General features: G+C 50.7%; 1 protein-coding gene across 4 annotated transcripts in view; it reads left to right on the top strand.

Moving 5' to 3' along the window:
- Window positions 1-779: 779 nt before the first annotated feature.
- SLX4 (SLX4 structure-specific endonuclease subunit) overlaps window positions 780-27,291 on the top strand; it is a 29,270-nt gene continuing 2,758 nt past the window's right edge. Inside the window, exons 1-14 of one of the 4 annotated variants that reach the window (XM_061992863.1) lie at window positions 780-874; window positions 1,839-1,942; window positions 8,513-8,615; window positions 10,285-11,065; window positions 12,237-12,482; window positions 13,224-13,398; window positions 13,625-13,840; window positions 14,764-14,978; window positions 16,029-16,342; window positions 17,667-17,949; window positions 19,181-19,269; window positions 22,215-22,361; window positions 23,944-24,113; window positions 24,793-27,245. In XM_061992863.1, coding sequence (XP_061848847.1) covers window positions 10,702-11,065; window positions 12,237-12,482; window positions 13,224-13,398; window positions 13,625-13,840; window positions 14,764-14,978; window positions 16,029-16,342; window positions 17,667-17,949; window positions 19,181-19,269; window positions 22,215-22,361; window positions 23,944-24,113; window positions 24,793-27,245 — 4,672 coding nt within the window. In that variant the 5' untranslated portion in view covers window positions 780-874; window positions 1,839-1,942; window positions 8,513-8,615; window positions 10,285-10,701. Of the gene's footprint in view, window positions 875-1,179; window positions 1,340-1,838; window positions 1,943-8,512; window positions 8,616-10,284; window positions 11,066-12,236; window positions 12,483-13,223; window positions 13,399-13,624; window positions 13,841-14,763; window positions 14,979-16,028; window positions 16,343-17,666; window positions 17,950-19,180; window positions 19,270-22,214; window positions 22,362-23,943; window positions 24,114-24,792; window positions 27,246-27,291 lie in introns of those variants that run through there. The other 3 variants (XM_061992865.1, XM_061992864.1, XM_061992866.1) reach the window with 3 other exon arrangements.

Below are 27,291 nucleotides of genomic sequence, written 5' to 3' on the forward strand. Positions count from 1 at the left end.
TTCGCAGATAAAAACGCATGGTGAACACAATTAGTTGGAATAAAGGATGATACATACCGTGTATGTGGTGATCTTGTCCCCCCAGCGGGAGCGGGCTGAGTGATCCGTGCGGGCGGCCTGGTGATGTTGCCGGTAGTGGCAACATCGGGCTCTGCTCCCCAGGCAGCAATGACAGGACCAGAGGCAATGGGCTGCAGCTGCCCCAGGGGAGGCTGAGGCTGGAGCTGAGGCACAACTGTGTCCCTGAGAGGGGTGTCAGCCCCTGTGCCAGGCTGCCCAGGGAGCTGGGGGAGTGCCCAGCCCTGGAGGGATCCCAAAGGCGTGGGGCTGAGGTGCTGAGGGCTGTGGGTCAGTGCTGGGCAGGGCTGGCACTGCAGCAGCTCCAGGGGCTTTCCCAGCCCAAGTGACTCAGTGATCACCGTGTGCTTTCCGTGGCGTTTTTCCACAGCTCCTCGCCTCAGTGCCCGTCACAGCCGGCTGCCCTGGGCCCGGCCGGGGTTCCGTGGAGCGCGGCCGCCCTCGGTGGCCGCGGGGCCGCCCGCCTCAGGCTCCGCCAGCGCAGGCACCGCCCCGCGCCGCGGCGGGCCCGGCGGGCGGCTGCCGGCCGTTGCCCGTCCCGAGGAGCGGCGGCGGCGGGCGGCGCACACGGGCCCGGCCGAGGCTGAGCGCGGCGGCGGCCGCGTCGCCGTGGCGACCGTTGGCGGGCGGCGCGCGCAGCGGCGGGCAGGGCGCGCGCCGCCTCAGGCGCATGCGCGGGCGCGGCCGGCGGGACGCGGTGGCAGGCGGCTCGGGCACGCGCGCCGCGGGGCGGACGGGACGGTTGGCAGCCCGCGCATGCGCCTCGCTGTGCGCGCCGGGGCTCCGCGGCGGAGAGGTCAGCGCCGGGCCGGGGCGGCGGGCGGGCGGGCGGGCGGGCAGGGGCGGCGGGCGGGCGGGCGGGCGGGCAGGGGCGGCCCCGGCACGGCGGCCGGCGGGCGGGCGGGCGGGCGGGCGGGCGGGTGAGCCGGAGCCGCCGCGGCGGGCGGTGCGAACGTCGTGACGTCGACGCCATTATGGCGGCGCAGCGCCACCTGCTGGCGAGGACGCGCTGCCAGGGAGGGCTCGCGGTGACGTCATGGGTGTGACGTCATCGCCGGCGAGCGGGAGTCTGGGCGCCGCGGGCCTGGCGGGACTCGGGGCCGGAGGGAGCCCGGGCCTGTGGCCGGCGGGGCTGGCACCGCCTCAGCCGGCAGCTGAGACCGCGGCACCGCGCCCTCAGGCCGCGTCTGGAGTGAGTGTGAGCCTGGCGGCAGCAGCAGCAGCGCGGTTCAGTGCGAGGCTCATCCCGAGGCCCCTCTCTGTAAGTCACACAATCCCAGAGGGTTGGGGGCTGCAAGGGCCCTGCAGAGCTGCTCCAGCCCCAGCCCCTGCTCCAGCAGCTTCCCCTGGCTCAGGGGCACAGGAACGTGTCCAGCTGGGGTTGGAAACCTCCTGAGCAGGAGCCTCCACACCCTCCCTGGGCAGCCTGGGCCAGGACTCCCTTAACCGCAGCACCAAAGGAGCTTCTCCTCCTGTGCCAGGGGAACTGTTTGTGTCCCAGCTGATGTCCATCACCCCTTGTCCTTGGCCACCACAGAACCAGGTGTCCCCCAATCCTGACACCCACCCTTTAGATACTTAGAAGTGTTGATCTCCCTTTAGTCTTTCCTAGGCCAAAAGCTGGAGTTGAAGCATCCATTGGCTGCTAGGGAGAGTCATTAAAAACTTTGCTCTGAGGCTGGACACTTCCTTCAAGCAGCTCTGAGGAATCTTGTCAGCAGCTTCCTGCAGCAACATGGCATTTTATCTTTCTCTTCCAGGTTTGGGGGCATGAGGATCAGTGACTGGGCCTGCCTTGAGGGGGAACACTGGGTGTCAGCTGGTTTACCCACAGCACTTGGTTCCACGTCCTGCAGATACACAGGTGCTTCTTTTAACTGTCCTGGTTTTAAATAAAGCTGAAATGACACACGTGCTGAGCAACACCATATGTTATAAATAGTTTCACTCTAGTAAAGCCCAAAGGCAGTAGCACTGACTGATGCTCAGTCCATTGGCTGCAGTATAAACTGTCCAAAATGACAGAGTGGCTAGAGTTCCTACTTTGACTGCAAAAGAAGATCTTTGTGTGGTTGGATTTCATATCTACTTAAAATGCTATTCTTCATCTCCCTGCTGTCCCCTTTGATTTTGCTGTTTGGATTAAAACTGTTTTCTGGGTAGCCAGGAGTCACTGCATGGTGTTAGTTGTATGGATGAAAACAGACTGGAAACAGAAACAGAAGCAATTTTAATCACAGGCTTGGCATTTGGAAGAAAACAGACCTCAGGTTCTTTTGAGCTGTTGCTTTTCACACTGGGTCAATTTTTGTTACATATTTGGGGTTTTTTTCCAAAGAAGCTGTCAAATGGTAGAAAATAGCAATTTAAACAGGCTGTTTGACACTTAATGGTATGCTAGTGGAACTCAAACTGTGCTTTGGGGTCTCAGTTGTTTGTGAGGCCCTTGTCCTGAGTTTCTAGGAAGAACTTTCCTGAAAACTGAACGTGGAGGAGCTGAGGTCATTGTTTGAGAGCCACCCTCGAGTCATAGCAGTCTATGGAAGAGACACCTGGATGTGTCCCTGATGGGGTGTGGTGTGACCCCAGAGGTTCCCAGAGCACTCACATCAAGTCCACAGGTGACAATGTATTTGGATATCGACCAAGTGAAGGAAACATGTGAATAAAAGAAGATATTTCAAAGGGGGGAAGTGTAAAAGTGGATTTTCAGAGCAGTGATCAGCCTGTTCATGGCAGACTGGAGTGAGGAGAGCAGGTGTGATAGTGGGGAAACATCAGAGGGCAACATATCCACAAAGCAGGATGTATTTTACTGTAGCTCTCAGGTGATCTGAGCTGAGAAGAGAGTGATTGCAATGAAATGTTAGTGGAAAAGATCTATTATTAGATCACCTGTAGGAATCCACAATGAGTTTGGTCACCTTTTCAAAGCAAGTGTCACTGTTCTAGAGAACGTGTGTTCAATTTTGCTTTGTGCCTGGCTTTTGTGGTGGTGAGCTTGGACATAATCCCCAGGCAGAGGGTACCCTTCCTGGGAAAACAGAACAGCAGCAGGAGTTACGTTGTTGTAGGTGAAGGTACCTGTAACACTGTCTTCTTGGAAAGAGAGGGCTGGAATGTTTGCCATTCATGTGTTCTTACTTCTCTCTACATTCATATCTTCACTAATGGCTCAGTTAATTTTCTTGCCACAAACCTCTTACGCTGGTTGGTCTGTTCCTGATGTACAGAGTGATGAAACTGTTTAGGCTGGCCACAGGGGACAAGGCAATGTGTGGTTGGTTTGAAGGACTGATGGGCTGTATGAGGCTCTGTCCTGGGGACTGAAGGGTGGTCTGAAGCAGCACCTTCCCTGACATGGGCACCTCTGGTGCTGTCAGTCCTGTGGGCAACACATCCTCTGCCAGTGCTTCGTGCTGGAAGAATTTCAGCAGAATTTTCACTAGTACAAACTATAAAGGAAATGTAACCCTTTTTCTCTCCCAGCACACACATCCCTGTGGCCTCAGCTCATACAGGGCCCACCACTGTTTGATTGTCTCTCTGGACTCCTAACTCCTCTGTAGTTGTTGCTTCCCAGGATCAGTGTATCTACCTTGGAGCATCTTCCTTGTGAGGAAAGGCAGCAGGACCTGGGGCTGTTCAATCTGGAGGAGACTGGGGGGGGATCTCATTAATAGTTACAAATATCTAAATGGTGGGTGTCAGGAGGTTGGGGCAGCACTTGTTTCAGTGAAAAACTGTCATGGAGAGAAGCTGGAACACAAACAGTTCCATTTAAACATAAGGAAAAACTGTTTCAGTGTGAGGTGAGGGAGCCCTGTCCCAGGCTGCCTAGGGAGGGTGTGGAGGCTCCTCGGGAGGTTTCCAACCCACCTGGACACGTTCCTGTGTGACCTGATCTAGATGGACCTGCTTTGGCAGGGGGGTTGGGCTGGATGAGCTCTAAAGGTCCCTTCCAACCCCCACCATGCTGTCATTCTGTGATTCTACCCTGTAAGTATGGCCCCCTCCTAGAACAGGGACTGTCTGTTGGGGTTTGTGCTAGTTGACCAGGTGGTCTGCCTCATTCTGCCTCTCTGTCATCAGCACTGTCTGCTGGTTCCCTTCTCTGCATCATCAGACTGTTTGATCAGTGCTGGTTTACATTTCCCCTCCCTCATTTCCAAAGTCTAAATAATGGAAAAACAAGACAGGCAGAGTGAGTCTCAGTGGGAGGGTACTAGAAACATCTGCACTCCGTGGCTGCCGTTTGCAGTTCCATTTTGAAACCCATCTAGCTGCATTGTAATAATTTTTAATGTGTAATATTGATTTTGTATGATGTTAATTAATCATTTTGTCCCTCGATGCTTCTTTAATGGTTTACAAAGAACAGCACGTCTGTTAACACACAGAGGTCTCATTAAAAAGGTATTAGCTTAACGCAGCAAAGCTTGGGTTTCACACTACTGTGTTGATTGGTTTTGATTTTATTATCCCTCTTTCTTCATCAGTTCCCACATAAGCCATTTCCTTGACAGCCTGGCGTTGATCTCAGCCTGAAATGTGGGTGTTTGCTTCGCTAACTGTCCTTTTTGAAAAATCACAGTGACTTCTCCTTGCAAATAACCTGATTCTGTTGACAGAAGTACCTCCAGTGGCTGCTGTTCACTGTGCTTTGGCTTACTGTTCGTCTACACCAGGGGATGGTTGTTGGAAGAATACTCGATATTCTCCGTGCAACAGTTCTGTAGTTTGAGTTACAGTGATCTAGTGGCCTTGGTAGGTTTTTCTTCTTGGTTTGGAAGTGCACCAAAATGATGCTTTTGAAAGTCCTTCACTTCCCTGAGCAGACAGCTAATCCTGTGGAATCTCACCTCCTTCTCTTTTCACTACAACTCATTGTTTATATCCAGTGCTGTCCATTTCCATTACCTGCATGTTCATTTCTGCATTTGTTTTTATTATTGCTCTGGTCACTTTTCTTTCTCTGAAATACAAGTTAGGTTTTAATTAGTATTGTGCTCTTTATTGGTACTTGGGGCCTCTCCTAAAACATTTCTGTCCAGTCCTGAATTCTCAGTTGTATTTTTCTGTTTCATAATTTGTAGTTGTTCTCGGTCAAATCCAAGGAGCATGTCTGAAGCAGCAGCTGCACATGTGTGATGTGGCTGCTGCTGTGTTTGCACACAAGCCATGAGCATTTGCACCTGAGCACGTGTGGTGTGGCTGCTGCTGTGTTTGCACACAAACCATGAGCATTTGCACCAGGGCACATGTGTGCTGTGGGTGCTGCTGTGTTTGCACACAAGCCATGAGCATTTGCACCAGGGCACATGTGTGGTGTGGCTGCTGCTGTGTTTGCACACAAGCCATGAGCACTTGCACCAGGGCACATGTGTGGTGTGGCTGCTGCTGTGTTTGCACACAAGCCATGAGCATTTGCACCAGGGCACATGTGTGGTGTGGCTGCTGCTGTGTTTGCACACAAGCCATGAGCACTTGCACCAGGGCACATGTGTGGTGTGAGTGCTGCTGGGTTTGCATACAAGCCATGAGCATTTGCACCTGAGCAGCCGTTAGTTGTTATTTTTATATCCACTTCCCCTTTTTCCTTCCAGAGGAGGTATAAAGTAAAAATGTTCTACTTGGGTGAAGTGCTTTATACAGTAAGGTTAATTTCTACAGCCCTTGAAAGGCAGAGGGACATTTTGTCATGTAAGTAGTGATTTAAAATTCATGCCTGGAACGTGATAGATTTTTTACTGGCTGTGAAGTGCTTTGCCATATGTTCAAGGTACTTGCAGGGGCGGTGTAGTCCTGAGGAGAAATGTCAGTGTGGCACCCCAGTGGGATATCAGGTGATGGAAGTGGGTAGCATCAGGTAGACATTGATACTGGTTGTTGCTACAACTGCTTGTTAGAACCTGATTACGATTCTCCTAGCTATCATTTCCTTGCTTACATAGGCTTGAGTTAATTTGTCATTTCCTGGTCTCCACATTGGATTTTCTTATACTTTTCTTGCATGGAAAGCTGTCAGAGACCAGGACAAAAGGGTTGGTACCTGACTTGGAATTCCCATTCTTACATAACATTTGTTCTTCCCTCATAGAAGCAATGTCACTGCCCTCAGTGTTGATTAATCTGCAGTTCTACATAGAGACCCTGCACTTCACAGATCTGGTGCTGAGCCTTTGTGGTGTCAGTTACAAAGGTGTTGGTTGGTGCAGGAGCCTGGAGAGACCAGGCTCTAGTGTAGAGTCTGTAGAAGGATGCAGGATAATAGACTTTTTCAGAAGTTGCACTGTTGATATGGAGGTTCTTCTCCATCAGGAAGCTGTAGGAAGGTTTTTTTGTTAGAGAGTTTGGTCTGGAAGGGTCCCTGGGGACCACCCTCTGATGTGGTTCCAGAGCAAACACCACAGACATTCTTTCCCTTTACATGTTTGAACTGGCTTGACTGGAAGTTTTGCTCCCAACCTTGAGATGTTCAGGCAGCAGGTTTCATAAAAAGAGGAGGGGAGAGGGCAATAAACCTTCCAGTGCCAGCACAACAGCAGGCACTGCTCACCGCCGTGGGCAGCACGTGGTGGTTCCTCAGACATGGGAATCGGCTCATTTCTGCAGGCTCAGGCACTGTCAGTCTCTTTGATCCCATCCTTTGATTTTCTGTTAAGTTCTGGCCAGCCTGGCAGGACTGTCAGGACCACTCCTGTGTTGATCTTGCTGGTGGGGGAAGGGGGAGAAGGTGTTCCTTCCAAGAAAGATGCCAGCCCCGCTTCCTGCAGCAGCCCACTGCCTGGCACAGCAGTACTGCTTCGCTCTGCCTGGGGGAGGTGGGTGCTGCAGACCCAGCACCCTCACTCCTGACTCCCAGCTGGGGATGCAGCTGCCTGCTGGATGGCTTCACTGGTGGAGATGGGGAGAGGGGATCTGTCTGCAGCGTGGGCTCGCTTGTACTTTCACCAGGAGGAAATGGCACGCGTGAGAAAAGATTCAGGTTACTTTTTGCCTCACGTTCTAGTGTTAAATAACCCCACTTCCCATGAGATTTTGTGTGAAACCCAGGAAGCTGCTCCCAGGGTAGCACAATGCTTTCCTTTTTTGAAGGCAGAGTCAGGCTTCCTTTAAAGATGAGTAATTGAGAAGGATAAAGACTGAGGCACCACTGTGGGGACTGAGAGGGGAGAAGGTATCTACTGGGCACAGTTGTTGAGGCCAACCAGGTGCTGATCTACATTCCCTGCCTAGTGCTGTGCTACGTTCCGTAGCCACAGTGATGACATGTTCTTGGAGACTGAAGTGGTGGGAGAATTGTCCCTGGAACAAACATCTTACAGCAGTGAATGAGCAGTCTTTCAGTTCTTTAAGAGAAGCTGCTCTGAAGGGTGGGAAGATAGCTGATCTTTGACCTCTGTTTTTTTTCTAAGAGGGATTCTATGATTGAACTAAGTAGTTGCAAGGCAGTAAGTTTTTTATATGTACCCATTAAGTGATGATCAGGTTATTTGTAGATGTCTGCCATTACATATGTTTGACCTGATAACGTCTGACCAACATGGTTCCAGGTTTCTCCAGCAGCCTGTCTCTCAGCAGTCTCATGAAGTGGTTTGCATTTGTCAGCAAATCAGGGAATAAAGAAAGGATTGATGTAGCTTGCTCAGAAATCCTTTGAAAGGGGGAAAGAGATAAAGAATTATCGTGGATGGTACATGGTGTGAGAGAGGGAATGGGCTAGAAGGTAGCAAGGAGCATCCAAGGGTTTGTTCTGAGTCTGTCTCGGTATGTGCCTGGTGGTCCCACGGGGCAGTGATGCAGCTTCTCCAGCTGAGTCGAGAGCAGAGGTGGTTCCAGCAGGCTGCAAACTGCAGGTGACACAGTAGATTATCCACTGCAGTGTGGAGGAGTGTGGGGCTGAGCACGGAGGTAGAAAAAGAGAGAAATCATATGGAGCACCCTAATGATGCCAGACTCTGAAGGAGCCCTGTGCAGGTTCAGGTAAAACCTTTGCTCAGCAAGCAGATCCTTTGGAAACAAACCAAAGATATTAGGATCTGTGAGGCCTGAATGGGAAGGAATGTGAGCAGTATGAAACTTTTCTATCAGCAGTTTGCTTTCTGCTGCACTGGTCAGTGCATCTCAGAAAAAGCAATGGAAAGTCAAGGAGATTTTGGGGGGCTTTCTGCAGCCCATGTGACCTGCTCTGAAGGTTTGGGGCTGTTGTTTGCAGGGGTATGTGGTGCTACTTCCTGCTGGGGACATGCTGCTGCCTGAGCAGACTCCAGCACTGTCTGGAACTCACCTGCAGCTCAGTGGAAGTGGCAGAACTTGGCACCGTTAGAGCCTGTGCTGTTGCTGCCTCCTTCCCCCTGCAACTTAGAACTCAAGTGAAAAGAGCAGTCAGTACAAAATACATGGAGTGTAACCCTTTCCTTCCATTTTGCAGGTTCCAGCTTTCATTCTTACGGGTCCTGCTTTGTACCATTTGGCTGCTCCACGTTTACTTGAAGGGCACAGCTGAGCTGTGGATTTGGCATCTCAGTGGCTAGGTAAGTGCTGCTGTTTATTTTATTCAACCAGATTTGTGATTTGTTGAGTCCTAAAATCTTCCCAAGTGAATGTTATACTGTACCAAAAGAAATGGTTTCCAAAGCTGTTGCTTTTCAAGGTCTGCACACAGGTGTCAGAGCGAGTTGTTAGGTACAGCAGCAACAGAGATGTCAAACAGTGCAGTCTGGAAAGGGAGGAGTAAGACAAATCCTTAGCTTTGCATGGTTTGTATGTCTGGCTTGGTCTTCTCAGGGCATTGAACATTTACTGCAAACACAGAAGTGCTGATCTGTGTCAGAGTTTACTATCAGGAGCTCACCATCAGTCACACCAGTACAGATGTGGCTGTGAGAGCTATTTAAAGCCACGGAGGATGTGAGATTCCATTTTTCTCCACATGCTCTCTCCTACCCAGAGGAAAGTGGTCAATTTACAGTGATAACTACACCCAGTTTCTGCCCAGGAAAAGGAAATTTATGAAGTGGCTACATAAAACTTGAGTTTCTGGCTAACAGGAAATGACTCCAAGATCCACAGCAAAACCCTCTGCTGGGTTGGGAGCCTGAGTTTAAAATAAATAAATCCATTACCATCTGTACTTGCTTATAGGAAAGGCTGACCCATGAAAGTGTGTAACCAGCATTCCTCAGCCTTGCGTGTCTGCAGCCAGGCCATTTGAGAAAACAATCTCACATGTGTTTTTCCTGCTCTCTGAGTCTTTCTGTGCCCAGAGCTTTACTGGAGAAACTGAAACACAGCTGCTGCCATTCCAAGTGAAACACTCTGCTTTAGGCTTGAAAGAAATAGGTTTTGGGAGCAATATAAAACCTCTGGTAAAACAGCCAGAACCATAGAGAACTCAGGACTAGCAGGAAGAGGACAATCCAAATGTCTAAGAATAGAGATCTAGTTTTAAAGTTGCCTGGGGATTGATGGCGTTTCCATCTGGGCATTGTTACCCAGTGCTGCTCCAAGTAATCCGTGACTAGTGCTGCAGTTCCTGCTGCAGCTGAAGGGATTAAGAAACTCATTTTAAAGCATCGTATGTTTAGTCTGTTTACCTTGTGTATCTGACAGCAGTTTGAGAAGCAGAAACCAGTGCCAAGGTTTAATGAGTAGTCAGAGGAAGAGTTCAGTGTTAGTCAGCGGGATGGCTAATTAGTCAGCAGGATAGCTAATTAGTCAGCAGGATAGCTAATTAGTCAACAGGACAGCTAATCCTGCAGGTGAGCATCCGTGTGGAGGCAAGAGGAGTGGAAAGATGAACGCATTTGGTAGAATTTTGTCAGACTTGTCCCAGAAACCCTTCTGAAATGCCAAGAAGTGCTTTCATTTACCTCTCAAAATGAGGCCGGGCTCTCCTCTAAAGCTGAAAAGCAGGATTGTGCACTCCAGAAGAGCTGCTTGATATGAAGGACTTTTTTTTCCCCTCTCCTGCTACATTCCCTGATTTTGTGTTATATAAATGTCAGTATGGATGTGAGTAAAGAGAGTCTCAGATGCTGAGCTCCAGGACAAAGCCCTTCCCAGTACCAGGTACTAGCTTTCCTCCTCCTCTTTCCCAGCCTGGCTTGTGCCTGTCTGTGGGACAATTATGGCAATAGTATTTTGGGTCAATATGTGCTTTTTCTAATCTTGCTATTTTGTACAAATTCTCTCCTGCTGCAGAGTTCCACCGCAGCCCTGTCCCACACTGCCTCCTGCACTACCGCCTGGCTTTACTTCTTCACTGAAGGGTCTTTCTGAAGCCCTGACGCATGTCATGAAGATCCTCTTCATGCTGTGCACAAACTGAGGTGCTCAGAGCTCTGAGAGCCAGCTTGTGGAAGCAGGTGGGGTCCTTGGAGGGAGAATGTGCTGTGCTCAGTGGCTGTGAAGGCAGTGTGGGAGGATGAACTGTCAGCGCGGCACAGAAGCGCTCCCTCTGTTGACCTCAAAGTCTGGAGAAGGGAGATCTCGGAGGTGGTGGAAGGGGATTGGTGAACATTGCAGGTGATGCAAACCTGAGCTCATTCTGCTATCTCCCCCTGCCCTCCAGTTCTCTCAGTGTCGTTAGGCCACAGTGTTATTGGAACCTGCAGGCCAATGGACGAACAGGACAATGATTTTAAAGAGTTGTGGGCGAATCTTTTGTGTGGAGCGAAGAAAAAAGCTGGGGATGCTGAGACGGCAAAGAGGGCTCAGAGCAGGTCAAAGAGCACTGCAGCAAGAGGCAGATCAAGAAGAGGCAAAGCAGCTGCTAAGAGCCAAGTCCGTTATCCCTTGCCAACAGCGAAGGAAGCAAACTTACCTCAGGGTTTGGGTGCGAAGGAACAACCATTGGTGCACAGAGATGGTGATGCTGTGGCCTGTAGTGGGGAGACTGCAGAAGGGGATGGAAGGAGAAGCCCTTTCCCTGCCAGCCAGCTGAGCACAGGGGCCAGCGAGTGTAGCCAGAGGACTCTGACAGGTGAGTGAGCTCAAATTGTTCAAGTAGAGAACAGGCCAAGACTCAGGGGTACAGTGGAGGTCTTTGGAAGCCCACCTGGAGGGGACACGTTGCAGACGTGCTGTGTCAGCACTGCTTTTGTGTTTCCATCTACACAGAGCTACTTGGGCTTGTCCAGGGGTTTAACCTAGGGGTGTCTTCTCTGCTACACACAGGCAGATCTCCTTCAGCCCGGTGAAGCCTTGGTACAAAGTGATGTGTTGGGGAGTCGTTATTTGCTTTTTTTTTTGCAGTGTCAGAACTGAGAAAAACATGAAATGATCCTGAAGCAAGCTTAGAATATACTGAGGTGCTTTTTCACCCAGTGTATCTCACTGTGGTGAAATATATTGCGACTGGCTGTTGTCAGGAGCAGAAATACAAATGAGTTAAGAAAGGTGTTGGATGAATTCATAAAGGACTAGTCCTCCCATGGTTATTAAACATGATGGCCAGAATGCAGTCACAAGTACAGGAAGTCCTTAAACTGATAAGTAGGTCAGCCAGGAAAGGTATTGTTTTGTACCTGTCCTGTTCTGGTCACCCTTTGTCAAAGTACATGTTGCTGGCTGTGCTCAGAGACAAGATCACTGGGCTGGTGAGGTCCCGGGTCCTGTCTTGCGTGCCTCCCATGCCCACAGGATACTTCAGGCACAGCAGAGGTAGGCTGAGGTGTTAGTCTGGCTTTGCCTCTGCCTCCTCCTTTTTACCACTTCTCTTTGGGAGTGCTGAGTTCCTTCAGCTCAGAGCCTGAAAGTCTGAGCCACAGGTAGGGTTTGGAGATGAGAACAGCAAGAGGCACAGGATGTTCTGTGGTGGCGATGCTGGGGAGAGCGGGGTGGTCGGGCTGCCTTGCTGCTTGTTCTTACTAGTGTCCGACCATCAGGCAAGGCCTGCTGTAAAATTCCTTCCTCTAAAAGGGTTATTGAGGTCTCTGGACTCCACTGTAGCACAGAAGCCTGCCACTCCACTGTGGTTGTCAAGCATAAAGTCACGGAATAGCTGAAGAGATTGTTCGCTCCATCCTCTAAGGACGGCTGTTTCAAAGCTGAGCCTGGCTCAGGCTGCCGTTGGGAAAGGCTTCCCAGCTGGGGCAGCTCAGCTCTGTGTTTAAAACTGAGTGGTAAAGCTCTGGTCTTTTCTCCCCCTCCAGTAAACACTCAGAGTGGCAGTTCCCAGACTACATTATCCTTCCATCCAACCTGCTCTTCCCCCACCGCAAAGATGCCACCGCTCGCGGGGCCCAGGACGCGGGTGGCAGAGCTGGTAGTGGAGAGAATGCAGCAGTTCAAGAGAGTGGCACCTGAGCAGCTGAGGCACAGCACTGAGGATTTGCCCAAGTCTGTAGGCAGCGGGGATTTTGCTGAGGAGAGCCAGGAGCAGAACCCACCAGAGCACGGTACGTTGCCCCTGGGAGCTTTGTGCTGCTGGCAGCGGTTGCCTGAGCAGCAGCCAGATGCCTGGGCTGTGTTCCCAGCTAGCCCAGTGCTCGCTGTGCAGCACTGAATCGATCATTTACTTTCTCCACTGATGAAGGATTACCTGTACTTTTGTCCCAGCTCTTCCCTGAGGCTGAATTAACCTCGTGATAGAGTGCAGAGGGATATTTCTCTTCTTGGAAACAGGTTGAAGTTCCAACAGGATCAGTGGACTTTGTAGTCCTTCCTTTGGGACAGTGTTAGGTAACTGTTAGGTAAATATGACTCCTAGGTAGCCCCCACCTTTGGTATGTCTCCAGCCATTCTATAAGGTGATGTGTTCTGTGCAGGTAAATTGAATTCACAGCCGTTTTACTCCGGTTTGGGCCTTTGTAAGTCAAGGCCGTGTTGGTTCTGTACAGATGTGAAAGCCTGCTGTGTTTTAATATGTAATGTGTAAGATCCCATGTTCTCCCCAGAAACTTTTGCCAAAACTTACCCTTCATTTGGCTCTGGCAGGAGCAAATTGCCCTCTCCTGCTCCTCGGCCAGTGCAGCCCTGCAGTGTCAGTGGAGCACAGTTTGTACAAGAGCAGACATGAGGATGCAAGGGAAAGATGGCAATTAATTTTTATGTGTTTCTTTAATAAACTAATCATACCTAGTGTAACAGCTTCACAGCTTTCATACAGGATTCTTAGTTTTCTCTCTCTCCTTCGCCAGATACCCACCATCTTCCATCCCTGGAGCACGATGGTGCTCTGGCTTTGGCGCTTCAGCAGGAAACCAAAGAGCAGGCCCTGGCAAGCCTGGAGGATGCAGGCTTGTTTTTCTGTCAGATCTGCCAGAAGGATCTCTCAGCCATGAACACCACACGACGGGAGCAGCATGTTAACAGGTGAAAGACCAGTGTGATGTGTCCTTTCCACAGCCTGTCCCCCTTAAGCTCATGACTGTGACAGGCCGTGCTCGTCACAGTGGTGGGCACATCATTCCTGTTTCCTCAGGGGATGTTCCTGGCTGTGGCAGATACTGGACATAACTGTGCTTCTGTTTGTTCAATATGGTTTAAATCTTAGTGTGGACAGTTTACGAGTCTGGTAAGCTTTGCTGTCATCTCACAGGTGTCTGGATGAGCTGGAGGAAGCACAGATGTCGTCCTCCAGCAAACCACTGGTCCCTGAATGTCCCATCTGTGGGAAGCAGTTCCAAACCCCTCAGAGCCGAGTCAGTCACCTGAAGCGCTGTGCTGTTGAGATGGAGGTTCCTCCTAAGCTGCTGCTTCAGGCGGTGCAGTTGCAGGTGTCCACGCTTGGAGATGCCCCTCCTCAGTGTCCCAGGTAAGCCAGTAAAAATAAAAGGTGCTGGTTACTTCCTGTGGCCTGAGAGAGGCTGAAGCTGTGCTTCTGGGGATGTGTGGCAGGAGCAGGGCAGGCTCGCACACTGGGTGAGCCCTGAGTCCAGAGAAGGTCAAGTAGAGCCATGACCCAGTACCACTGGAGGAGAGTGGAGTGGCTCATTGGAGAAATGATCTTGCTTTCCTTCAGAAGTGGTCAGGTGGTGGATGACTGTAAAAGTCAGCAGGCAGGAGTGAAAGGGAGAGTAAATCATCTTACACTGGTTTGTCAGCAGTTGTGCTTGATGAGGCAATTATGCAGTGAGGCTGAACGGTGTGTTTGAGATTATTGAGCAGACCACAGTGTCTGCAGTCTCTCCTGAGCATCTCTCCTGCCCTTGCCTCAGTTCTTCAGCTGGTGGCTGTACTGGATATCTAGGCTTCATATCCTGAGCCAAAGAGGAAACAGACATTATGGTTTGGAACGTGCTTGGTACAGAGCTGCATCTGCTGTCCTGGATTGCAGTACAGCAAGTGGTGCCTGACTGAATTCGTAGCAGGTCTCCTGAGTCCATTTGTGCTGAGGAAGGACCATTGCAGAAGGGTGGGAAGGCATTTGCTGATGACCTTGGTTTCGCCCTGCTTCAACTTGTTTCCCTTTTGGTAAAAGAGCAGGTGCTTATATGAGTGTTGTAGTCTTGTGTGTACCTCTTCCAAAGAAGTCTTTCTCTAAACTGCTCTCCGTTCCCTGGATGACCAGAAACCCTTTGCTCTCTGGTAGGGAAGAAGGTACTGAACAGTTTTCTGTTTTCCTTGATATGGGCATCTTTATGAGCAAGCAGAGCAACTGGTCTGGGGTGCTCAGTGTTTCTTGTCTCTGATCCAGCCACATTAACTCAGGCTTCCTTCTGCATTCCTGTGTTTCAGCAACCAACCAAACAGGTCAAAGCGAAAAAGTTCCTCCAAAGAGGACTCGAGGAAAATGCAGAAGAGGGCCAAAATGGAGAGTAAAGATGAAGACTTGCTGGTTGCTATGGCAATGTCACGCTCTCTGTTGGAGCAAGAAAAGCAGGAACAAGCAAAATCAGTTACAAATGTGAAACCAGTGGCTGCTTTTCCAATCAAATGGAAGCCAGGGTCAGGTATGTGTTCAAGCGAGTTAGTGTCAAAGGCTGTGTTACTGGAGGAGCCTGTAGCACAGCCTGCTCTGCACTGAACCTTTCCTGCTGGGTACGGGAGGGCTGACAGCCCCATGTCTGGTTTATTTAAGCTGTCAGATCTTCAAAAGTATGCAGGATCCACACACAGCAAGAAAGGCTGCAGGATGTCCATGGGTCTGAGGGAAATCCTGTGGGGTTTTTGCACTGAGTGATTGTTTTGAGTCTGTAAAATATTCTGCAGGTAAGTTGCTGGATTTGTCAGCTGTGGAACTGAAGGGAAGTAGCATGAAATGTGATTGTTATTCCTCCTGCAGTAGGTTATTTCCTGTTCATCCTGCTGCAAGCTGGATCAATGTGGCTTTTTCAGCCTTCTCTCTTACCTGTGTTTTCTTTCTGTGGTGGACATATGTGTGTACTATGTGCTGGTGAGCATGTGCTTTGCTCTTCCAGTGTGCAGAAAGGTTTAGAAAGGAAGACAACTGCCAGGGAGAGCATTGGGTGCTGTATAGAGGGGAGGCTTCACTCTTCATTGCCCTGCTCAGGTCTCCTCCTGCCATTAAGTACTCCCAGTTGGGTTTGGGTTTGGACATTAGTAAGACTAAGGTGGTAGGACACAGGATTTCCAAATGAACACTGTTTGTGTGAGCTGTGGTTTGATGTCCTCAGTGACCAGAACACAAGGAGTCATTGACAGGTTTGGTGTCTCCCTTCACTGTGAAGCAGTGCCACGCAGTCACTGTTCCACGGGGCTGGGAGGTAGACCACAAGGCTATCTGGTGCTTCCATAATGGTCAGGTTTCGCAGAGGCAGCAGAGCAGAGAGGGCAGGAGTCAGTGTGCTGGAGCTCTCTCCCATGAGGGTGATGTGAGGCTTTGGGCTGCCTGTGGAAATGTTTAGACTTGTGTTCAGCTTGTAGCTGCCTTTTGGTCATGCCAGACTACAGCATGTGAAGGAGCTGGAATGCTGAGCTCCTCAGCCCCTGTGTTCAGGACTGTTTGTTTATTTGGGTTCCTCTTCCATTTCGTTTTCAAGAGAAGAAACAGCGCAGAAGAGGCCCGAGTGCACCTCCTCCTCTGCTGCTGCAGGACCCTGAGAAGGCCCGCAAGAGGATCCAAGAGAGAGTAGCTATGCTGCTTGCAGAAGAGGTGGAATCCCCTCCCACCCCTCAGCTTCCCACCAGTAGGATTTTGGAGGATGAATCCAGGAAAGCAACCTGGCTCTTGCCATTGCCCAAACCCAAGGAGTGCTTTTTGTGGCGTATCAGTGCTCTGACGGGCCCCTGTGACCCTCAATCGTTCTACACTGCTGCACTCATCCCTCCAATTGAACCTTGGAAGCCTTTGCAGGTGGGATGCGCTTTTGTCTGTGCTCTGGTATTTGTGTGCCCAGGTTCACTTGTCCTGTAACCCTTTTGTTTCCTTATTTGCTATTAAACAAACCATCCACTGCCTCTGCACACTCTGCACACAGCAGTGGCTCATGCCCTGTTGTCCCCTGGTCAAGCCTGACTCTTGATTCCCTTCTTGGCACTTGTCTCTGGTTCTGTTATGAGCTTTGCCTGTGTTGCACTCGGCAAGGATCTGGGTGAAAAGTTTGAGTTGTAGACTGATACTTGTCTTGCACAGAGAAGGTTGGCACGTGCAGCATTTGCAGGCTTCCCCTGTGCATCCCACTGCCCCTTGGTGCCCACGAGCTTTGATCCTGTGATCAGTTCCTCTGTTTCAGTCTGGTTTTCACCTGGATCTCCTGCCCCTTGCATTGCTCTGTGCTTTTGTTAAAAGTCTCTACAGAAATAGACAAAGCTCTTTGAATCCCTCTTATCACACACTTACACTCTGGGAAGAAGGGTGTCACTTCTTTTCTTTCCCTCATTCTTTCCTTGAAGAGTTATTTAGTGCTTCTATTCAAATGCCCCCTTGCATATGTGAGTGCTTTATTTAATACTGCTTCAAAGTCAGTCAAAGTCAAAGCCCAAAGGTTTTCACTGTGGTATTGCAGGCTGGAGTGGGGCTGTAGTGGAGGGACTGTGTTCCATGAAGAATTTTCACCTTTTGTTCAAGCCAAAACCTGCCAGAGAAGCTGAAAAATAAAAAGCAAGATGGCCTTTAAAGTCATGGCAAGAGTGTGTTTTCCCTGATTCTTTCCACTCACAGGGATAGCTGAACCACTTTTACTTAGAAGTAAACAAACAAAACTACTTTATTGGGAAACCAGACACCAGACCTGGAAAATGTCAGCTCCAAGGTGAAGGTTTGATTTAGTTACATGTAACTGCAAAAGCATTTCAGACCTCAGAACAGCAGCACCTGGAGAGCTTCAGCTGTGACTGTTGCCAAGAGCTCCAGCTCTAAAGGAAGATGTTGGAGTGGGAGCATGTCCACCATCCCTTCTCCTGCTTGGCAATTGCCTGCACAGACGTTCTCCTGGAGAAACTGCCTTCTCCACATGTTCTGTTTGCTTTCTTCTCTTCAGAGCTCTCTTGTCTTCTGAGAGTCCTTCATAAAACTGCAGAGAGCTTTTGCCTCAGAAAGCCCTGTACCTGGGGGATGCTCTGTCATCCTTTACTGGGTACCTCAGAAGTGTGGAGACTGTAGTCTGAGCTCTGAAAATATGTAAAATTGTTTACTGTAAAATAATTTACTGCTGTCTTTTACCTTTTCTTTTGCTCAGAATCATAAGCCAGAGACCCTTCTGCCATCAGTGGGATCTGGGCAGCCAAAACTGTCCCAGCAAATGCAGCCTGACCTCAGTTCTCATGAGCCCACTTGCACAGAAGCAGGAAGCCAAACTTCTGATGACTCCAAGTCAGGCCCTGAAGGAGATGGGGAGCTTTTATCTCACAGCCAGAAGGATGTTCAGACCCTGCAGGACCTGGTTGAGTTGGCCAGGGAAGGACTTACCCTCACTCAGTGGAACCTTGATGTGGCCCATGTTCAGGCAGCAGAGCAGCCCGGTAAGTTGTGGCAGCTTTGTGAGCCCTCTCCCTAGTGCCTTCAGCTACACAGAGCCAGGCTTGGGTTGTGCCAAGTCAGGAGAGCTGTGACAGCATCCACAGCGTGGTGATGTTGATACTGTGGGGAGATGTTTGTCTGCAGTAAGCTTTAGATCCAATCTAGCTGATGTTTCTGACATGATTCACTGATCTCAGTGTTTGGCAGAGCTCCTGAACAGCAGACATTACATTTCATTCTAAAACTCCCTTAGAGGTATCAAAGTATTTTCTGCCAGGAGGGAGCCTGGACAATAGCTGCAAGAAAATCCTCCTCCCTGCTGTTTGGACAGCTTTTCTGTTATTTGCAGTGTCTTTTCAGGTCCTGAGATGCTGGATGAGGTGTGCAGGGGGGATGATTTTATGTTGATACATCTATTACACAAACCTGAAGTTTGTCTGTACCTGTGCAGGGTTCTAAAAACACACCACCTAGGATTCCTTGATGGGCCACTCTCTGACGTGCCCAGCCATAGCTGCATGTGGTGCACAACTACACATTCCAAGGGCAATGCTGTCCCTAGGAGGGGGCTGGCTGTTCAGCAGGATGCACTGCCTGTCCCCTGTCCACCCTGTTCACCTGCCTGCACTTTCACTTAGGCTATTCCTCACTTCTGCTAAACTGCAGCAAATGATTCCTGGTCCTGTACCACTGCTCCTGGGGTTTCAGTGGCGATACAGCTTCCAGGGTGAGGGAATCATTTCTGTGCATACATGTTGGTCGTGTCTGTGAATGAGTGCAGGTGGAGAAAAGCCGCTGTGCAGCAGGAGCTGTTGCTGAGGCCATTGATTTGTGCTGTTGCTCTGTGTGCTGTCCTGTGTGCCCTGTAGGTCACCACAGGGCTCAGGCTGCGTCAGGCTGGTTCCACTGGCACACAGCATTTTGCCTAGGTTGAGACAGCCAGTTAATTCCCCTCTGGAGGAGAACTGAGGTGTCAAAGCAGCAAAGCACATGCCCTGCGCCGTTCCTCCACCTGCAGGGCTTTGGCAGTGGGCTGGTGCTGCTGATGGCTGAGTGGCACTGGGGTACCCACAGCCAAACCCTCCAGTAGAGGCATGAGGGAGAGGCTGAGCCCCCAGCTCAGGCTGGTTAAGGCTCAAGGAGCTGTTGTGGCAAGCACCCTGTCAGGAGCTTTGCATCACTGTCTTACAGTGAGGTTTTATGTGATTTGTGATGTGCATTTTCTTCTTTGAGGCAAAGAGGTGACACCCAGTGACATTCCCCACAGTGGCTTTGTGCTGCCATCCAAAGAGAAGAGCCTCCTGACCAGCAGCTCTGAAAGAGTAAGGATGATCCTTTTGTGTTTTCCACTTTGTTGTGTTTGGTGAGGGCTGTGAAACAGAAGCTGTGGCATTGCTGCAGTTCCTACAGGTATGAGATGCTTCCCATTCCTTTCCAGTGAAATGAAGTGTTTCTGGAGGGTTGTGGTGGCTCAGGAGTCATCATGGGGGCAGGTGGGAGCAGCAGGCGTGGTGGGAATTCATCAATGCCCAAGACAGCCCTGTGGATTTGTCCCACCTGATGAGAGCAGTGATTTAAAATTATGGGTAATAATTTTAAGGCCAGACTGTGCACAGTTCATAGAGAAACAGGTTAAAGGGGTGTACTGTAGCACTAGCAGTTTTTTGGGGTAGGAGCAGCTCTTTAGTGGCCACACTATTGAAGAGACAGAGCTGCCTGGTGCTTCTCCAGGCTCACACGTCCGGCTGCTGCAGGTTGTTCTAGATGGAGCTATTCCTCTTCCATCACCGTCCTCACTGGGCCTTGCAGGGGAGGAGATAGCTCTTGCAAGGACTGGCTGACTTGCACTGAATTCTCTCATCTGATGCAAGAGCCTGATGGATGCTGTGGAATGCTGTGACATCCCTGGAAGATGAGCACTCTGCTGCTGCTAATGTCAGCTGATGCAAGGTTTGGTCTAGAAAATCCTCAGTTGTGGGAACACAGAAGATCTGGCTTGGAAACCAGTGTGCTCTCTGTGGTAACTAGGTGAAGGACACAGGCTAGTAAGTCACAGATGAATTTTGACTGGAGCCAGCAGTGTTCTGTGGGTGGCATCTCACCTGCTGGGTGTGTGACGCCCCCTCAATGGATAATTGGTTTACTTCAACTGAAGTGCATAGAAGAACCCACTAGTTTATCTTCTTGCCAGAGTCATCCACTTTATCTGGTGAAACTTTGCACCCTTGGCTTGGTAATAAATGACCATGCCATGACAGCTGTAGCTTTTGATGCCTTGAGGAAGTACTTTTATACTGTGCTAATGGAGTTAAGAGACTTCTAAATGGAGACCATTCTGGGAGGTGGGAATCTACTAAATTTGAGCATCTCAGCTGCCTGTTACAGAAACTCTGGGTGTTCTTTGGGGTATTAAAATCCTTAACAGGAGAAAACATCTTGTTTTACAAGCTTGTGAGTTACAGAAGGTGTTCTGATAGTGATGCTGAGACTCTGTTGCCACCAGGAAAACCAGTGTGATCATTTTTCAGCTTCAGTTTGATTCTGTGGTAGCTTTCCTGAGCGAATTAAGTGTTGTTGATGAGCTGGATTGCCAGTGGAGGAGATTTGTGCTCCATGTGAGCACAGACAGAGCCTAACCATGTAGAACAAATACACCCATTGCACTGGTAGCACATCCCCTACCCGTGCCTGAGACACGTCACATCTGTGGAGTCCTGGCTGGCTGGTGTGCTCTCTGACAGGAGCACGTGCCCATTTGGAGCTGTCTTCAGAGCAGCCTGTTTGCTCTGCACAGAGCAGGGTGCATCCAGGAGCCTTATTTCATTTTCCTGTTCCCGATTCATAATTTTAGCCTCAGCAGGAAAGCAGTTCTGGGCTGGCTGCCTGGAACGCAGTCAGGAGTCTGTGCTTGCTGGCTTCCTGAGGTGATGTCTTGCAGGTGTCCTACCTGCCAAGAATAAGAAAGCGAGAAACATCAGATTTGTTTCCAGGCTGAGCTTCCTGTGTTCCCCCTGGAGATGAGCCCACAGCCCTGCCAGGACACGCAGCCCCTTCCCTGGCCCACCTAGGCAGGCCTGGGAGGAGCGCTGCGGCGTGTGCTGCCGTGCTGGTGCTAATCACTGCTGGCAGCCCACAGACACAAGCTGGAGAGAGGAGAAAGGTTGGGTTTCCCCAGTCCACTGCTAATGTAGAAACCTGCTGATAAAACAAAGAGCTGTCTTGTTCCAGGTGGAACTGCGTCTCATGCAGATGTTCACTGGAATAAAACTTGCAGTTCCTCAACTCTGCAGCAGGTTTGACAAGCACAAGGTCGGTGATTAGTGTGTTAACTATAAACTGTGTTCTGCTCACAGTCAGGCAGCCTCTCAGCTGTGAGCTCAGGACATTTCACACTCCTCTGAAGCACTGGCCACCTCCAGAGCCACAACGCTTGCCTAGAGGGATCTGAGCCTTTAGAAGCTTGCCTGGGGTAGGTTTGTACTGGGAGCAGCTCCAGAGCAGAAGCAGAGTGGTCATCTTTGCTTTCTTTGGCACCTGCCCCAGGCCTGGCCTCACCATCACCAGTAGCCAGTCACAGGTAGCTCAGTCAACAAGCGCTCCCCAAAGTTACAGCAAAGGGTTCTGCAAAGCCAGTAGAAATGATGTTTCTTTTCTGTAATGGAGTGGAAGTTTCAAAAGGGGTTTCAGTGATAAGCACACGAGTCCTTATGAGCCAGGCACGTACGTTAGTTTTGTTCTGTGTGGGCCCCTTGTTTCAGAGCTGCTGCTGTCATTGCCAGCCAGGGAACGGGAGAAGAAAGGCTCATTGCCCCATCCCTGAGTCATCCTCTTTCCTCTTACTCTAATGATAGCAGATTGAGTTCAAGCCCACCAAAGTGGAAATTACAGCTTCCTAAAAATGTGGTGGAAGGCAGTGGATGGAGAGGGCAGCTGTAGGCTGTGGCCAGACCACAGCAGGAAGCGGTGTGGCGAACATCCGAGGTGATAATGTGCTGTAACACAAGGCAGAACAAGTACAGCAGGACCTAGCAGGACTGGCCCAGCTGTGAGAAAGCAGAGGAAAACAAAGCCAGAACTGGCTGTTAGAGTTGCCTGCTTGTCCATCCTGTGGGAGACCCGAGGCTGGTGGTGCTGGTGGTTACCTGCAGGAGGCCAAGGCAGTGTGTTCACACCATGGCAGTGCTGATCAGTGGGTTGTTCCCTTCTTACCTGCAGGGAAATGTTTGACAGCTGTCATGTAACTCCTTGTGTTTCTTTTGTGTTCTAGTCGTCTCTCAAGTTACTGGCTGAAGATTTCAGTGCCATGGTTAACAATCCCCACTTAAGTGACATCCAGTTCCAGGTGGACTGTGGGGAAGTGCTTTATGCCCACATGTTTGTGCTGTATGCACGGTGTCCCCAGGCTGTTCAGATGGTAGGTACTGCTGACATGCCTTCCTCTGCTTCAGGAGAGCCCAAGCTGCCCACACCTGCCAGCAGTTAATGCTACAGCATCAGCCCAGAGCACTGCTGGGCACAGAGGCAGGTGCCTCTGGACCTGCAGGGGTTTGTCAGCTTAGGAAACCAGAATCCTGACAGAGTGATGGATAACATGGCACTTTATCTGGGGAGACTGTGAGGAGTCCAGGATTCCATGTGTTCTGTCCATCAACGATGGAGAAAGCTTCCTAAGTGCTTTTAGCCCTTGAATTTTTGCATATGGGCAGTTGCAGACTGCCTTGTCCACCTTGGTTTGTCCTGCCTGTCACCCAGGCTGGGGAGCTTCAGGGAGGTACTTGAAAACAACCTGCACAGAGGTTTTGTCACTCAGTTGCTTTGGAGGGAGCTGTTCTGAACAGTGCTTTTTGCAAGGCCAGTGAGGTAGAGCTTATGTTCCCAGCAGCATTTTGGTTTGGGTAGTTGCCAGCCTGCTCCCACGCAGCCTCCTCTTGGGACAGGGAAAGGCAGGAAGCCTGGCATTTGAGCTCTGCTCTTTCACGGAGCTGCCCCCAGTCCATAGTCAGCTCCCTTTAAACCTGCCCTGTTGGAAAGTTCGCTTTTATCCACCCAAGGTGACCCAGGCCAGTTCTGAGGGGTCCATGAAAGTCTAGGGAGAGGAGACAAGTTCCTATAAGCCATACAGCAGTCTCATGATGAGCTGTTAAGGTATTTTCACAACTGTTGGCAAGTGTGTGTGCCCACAAGCAAAGACTTTAAAAGCTGTTGGGTTAGCCATGTATTTCCCTGTGACTCTGTCTGGCATCAGCATCCCCGCCACTGTTGTCACGGGTGGGAGCTGTTTGTGGGGTTGGCCCTGTGCTGTACTTCTGCTGCCCTCAGAGGGTTGTTTCTCCCCAAGTCCCCACCTGCAGAGCAGCATTTCGTGTTTACTCTCTGGACAGCTGGGGGAGTGATCTTTGAGGATTTTGGGTAACAAAGGGACAGCAGTTAATCAGAGATGACTTCAGAGCTCGTGTTTGCTGCCGCATGGTGTCCCCTGGCTGCGGAGGGAGTTTCAGACACACCATGTGTGACTGGGCTGCAAGGGAAGTGAGGCCTTACTAACTGGAGGTGCATTTTGGCTAAAACCTGAGATCCAGTTGGACACACACAGATAATGGTCCTGGTCAGTGGAGCAGTACTTTGTGTCTTGTCTCTTCCTGTGAGACACCAGCAGGACTTGAAGGGCAGGCAGATTGAAACCAGCTCGGAGGGAGCTCACCTGTGGAGAGGTGTAGGAAATTATGCTCTGGCAAGTGATTTGATTCCAAAGCTCTTGATTGTCCTTTACATGTGTGACTAAAACAAGCAGTTAAGGTTTACTGAAGCCCCCAGCTGTAGGGTGGGGAGGAAATGGCCCATTCCCTCTGAACCTCTGCTCAGTCATCTTAGTGTCCCTCTGAGGCTTCAGGCCCGGGCCCCAGGGCAGGACCTTGGCGAGGGAAAGGAGTAGGCTGGTGGGAACAGGAGCACTGGTGTTGCCATTCCTTGAGCAGTGGTGTGTGTTTGCTCCGCAGGTTGCCAGCGAGGGCTTGGTGGTGGCGGAGGCCGGGGAGGCGCCGACGCGCCGCGTGCTGCTGGGGGACGTGTCGGCCGAGGCCGCCCGCGCCTTCCTGCGCTTCCTCTACGCGGCAGACGCTGCCGTCCCCGCGGGGCTGCTCGCTCAGGTCCGGGCCCTGGCTCACAGGTTTGGATCCAGCTACACACACCTCCGTGGCATAGCTGCCAGAACGGTCTGAGTGGTGTTATCCTCTGCTCACACCCCAAGTGAAACTTGCCCGTTAGAACGTCCTACCCTCACCTTTTCCAGGAATGTCTCTTCAGGTGGTGTCTGGGTGGGATTTCCTACCTTCAGTGACTTTTAACAAGAGTTTTGTCTCAGGATGTTTATTGTCAGCTGGTGTTGATGGTGACGAGCCATCTTGTGTGTGTGGTTCTCAAAGGGTTGCACGAGTGACGCCCTTGGTCTGAGCAGCACCTGCAGAATGCACTGGGTGCTTAGAACTCTAGTTGTTGTCTCAGCCATGCTCTCAGTCCTGATCCTAGGCATGCACTAAGTAAAGAGCTTGAAACAGGAGCAGTTACTGAGATATGGAGAGGAAAATGGTTGGGTCTTGCTAAAATGTCTGCACAGAGGTACCCGTGAAGCTCTCACCGGTGTGACTGGCAAAGGAGTTGTAGTGTAGTCATACAGATGGTTAGTCTCAAACATAAGAAAGGAAGAGTGAGCCTGATGCTTAATTCATGCAAGTGACACCTGGAAAAGGGAACTGTGAGTTACAGGAGTGCACTGCATCCTGCACATCGCAGGAAACCAGCATCCTCTGGAAGAGGGAGATACTAACATTACCACTATTGCCTTGCAGATTCGGTGTGAGGGAACTGATGACAAAGTGTGAAAACACTGGAGAGAGTCAAATGTCCTCTGGAGTGGATTCAGAAGATGATCTGCTCTCTGTGAGGGATGACAACGACTGCGAGGACAGAGCTGAGAACTTCCAAGACGTCTTGAATTCGGTGTGGATGGGTGAAGAGGAGGAGGAGGAAGCAGCAGCGCTGAGCCCTGAGTGCCAGAAGGAAGACGACAACGGGGTGGGTGAACAGGAGCTGGAGGAAATCTATGAGTTTGCTGCAACGCAGAGAAAGATGGTTCAAGGTGAAAGAGAGGAGAGCGAGGGAACAGACTGCAGCATCTGCAGTGACACTGAGGCATCCCAAGGTACCGATCAGCAGACGCAGGAGGAAGAGGTGAAGAGATCTGAATCTGCTTCAGTAAGCAGCAGCTCCAGAGATCTGAGGGATGACAATGATGTGGAAAGATCTAAATGTGACCTGTCTGCACAAGAAGGGAAAATGCAGAGTATAAATAGGTGCAGGAGCGTGAGTGTTCCCCAGACCACGTTTGTGCCTCACCACAATGAACCTCAAAAATGGGCTGTAGCATCCCATGGTGCTGCTGCTAATGAAGGAGAGACTGTGAGGAGATGGGAGGGTGTGAAGGATTCCAAGTCATCCCAGGTCTCACGTGGTGAGGCAGATGACTGTGAAAAACAGGTTCCTGGTGTGCATGGTGATGCCAGTATCAAGGAAAGCTGTGAACACTTGTTTTCTGTAACTCAGGTAGATTACTGTGAGCCTTCCCCAACAAAAGAAGTTGCCAAACAATCAGGAAAGGCTCTTAGTGAAGAACACGTTGATGTTAATGATTCAGTTCTGCACAGCAAGTCCCCAAAAGGCCTCTCTCCACGTAGGAGCAGCTTTTGTGGGAGTCCTTCTCCCAGACCTGACGCGCCCCTTTTTCCTGCTGTTGGCTCTTCACCAGCATCCCCAAACTCAGAGGGAAGGTTTGCCAGAGGACACGTGTCAACACCAAAGCGAAGCAAAACGCAAAAATCATTCCTGTCTGATGAACCAGACTGTCAGAAAGCCAAGGAGCTGGATCCTGCCTCCAGAAACAAGAACCTGGTTTCTCCATCAGAGCTTCCCCACGTTAGTTTAAACAACCATCCATATGTCCCAGCGTTGCCATCACTGGTCATCAGAGCTCAGGATGCTGCAGCTCAGGGGAGGGACGAGGCTGATGTTATAGTTTTATCTTCTGATGATGAAGTGGAGTTAGAGCAAGAAAGGAAGTCACCAGAAACAGGCTCTGCTCTAAAGAAAATGGAAATCCCTGAGCAGCAAAGATCTACAAACATAGAACAAGGTCCTGAGATACCTAAACCTGAACATAACTCGTCAGTGGCTGAAACAGAGCAGAGATCAGCCCAGGTCTCATGTGGCATTGCAGATACAGTGCATATAAACGACAGTGCAAAGGTGTCCACCAAATTGCCTCTCAGCAGACAAGTTGCTGGTTCTTCAGAGAGCAAACGGAGTCCAAAGCTGAGCCCTGAGAAAATGCTGAGTCATGAGACATCTGCAGGTACAGACAGCTCCTGGCTAGTGCCAGACACACCACTCCTGGGCAGAAACAGGAGTTTCTCAACACAGACTCAGGTCACAAGTATAAGTTCTTTAAAGGGTCTGGAATCTAAACTCAGCATAAAGGATGAAGCAGCAGGTAACAGTAACCATGAAATGACTGACAAATCACTGGAAGTTGGTGAAGCAACGCTGTCAGCCACAGGTTTGCCTGTAAAGAACTCAGTGAGTGGAAGGAGCCCTTCCAGCAGCCCAGCAGCAGCATCTTCCAGGAACTCCCCGTCGGTTTCTCCAGTGGATCCAGTTCTCTCCCCTGGCCACACCAACACAAAAAGCAAATGTGCCAAGGCCTCGTTTCTGTCCCAGCCTGTGCCTCGGAGCCATGAGCAGCTGTTGGAAGATAAGCCCAACACCAGTGTGGTTGAGGTGGAGGACAGTGAGCAGGAGGTCAGTCTGCCGTCCCTGGGGAGCAGCGTCCTGCTCTGTGAGGAGCCCCCGCTGCCCCTTGACAACTGTTGGCACGTTGAGTATCAGTCACCAGCACAAGGACAGAGCCAGGACTCCAGCCAGGTCAGCTGTGCCAAGACCAGCAGTGGCAGCAGCCCCAGAGCTGGCTGCTGGCGTGGCCAGCAGGAGAGCCCAGCCTGCGTGCAGGGGATCCTGGGCAGTACCCCTCTCCGGGGAAGCCCTGTTGGCAGAACAACAACCTTGCTCTGTCCTGAAAACAGCCCTATTGAGGCATGTTCATCAGTGGGCAGCAGACCCAGTTACCTCAACTCCAAAATCTGGGATGACTGGAATGGAGAAGATGAAGAATTTCCAGAGATGCTTCCTCTGACTCAGAGGTTGTCAGCTGCAGGAGGTGCCTGTCAGGAAGATCCTGTAAAGACTCCTGGTGAGAGCTTGTACTGATACTGCATTTATGGAACTAGCTTAAATTG

The sequence above is a fragment of the Colius striatus genome, chromosome 3 (assembly GCF_028858725.1).
Source record: "Colius striatus isolate bColStr4 chromosome 3, bColStr4.1.hap1, whole genome shotgun sequence".
Classification (NCBI taxonomy): Eukaryota; Metazoa; Chordata; class Aves; order Coliiformes; family Coliidae; genus Colius; species Colius striatus.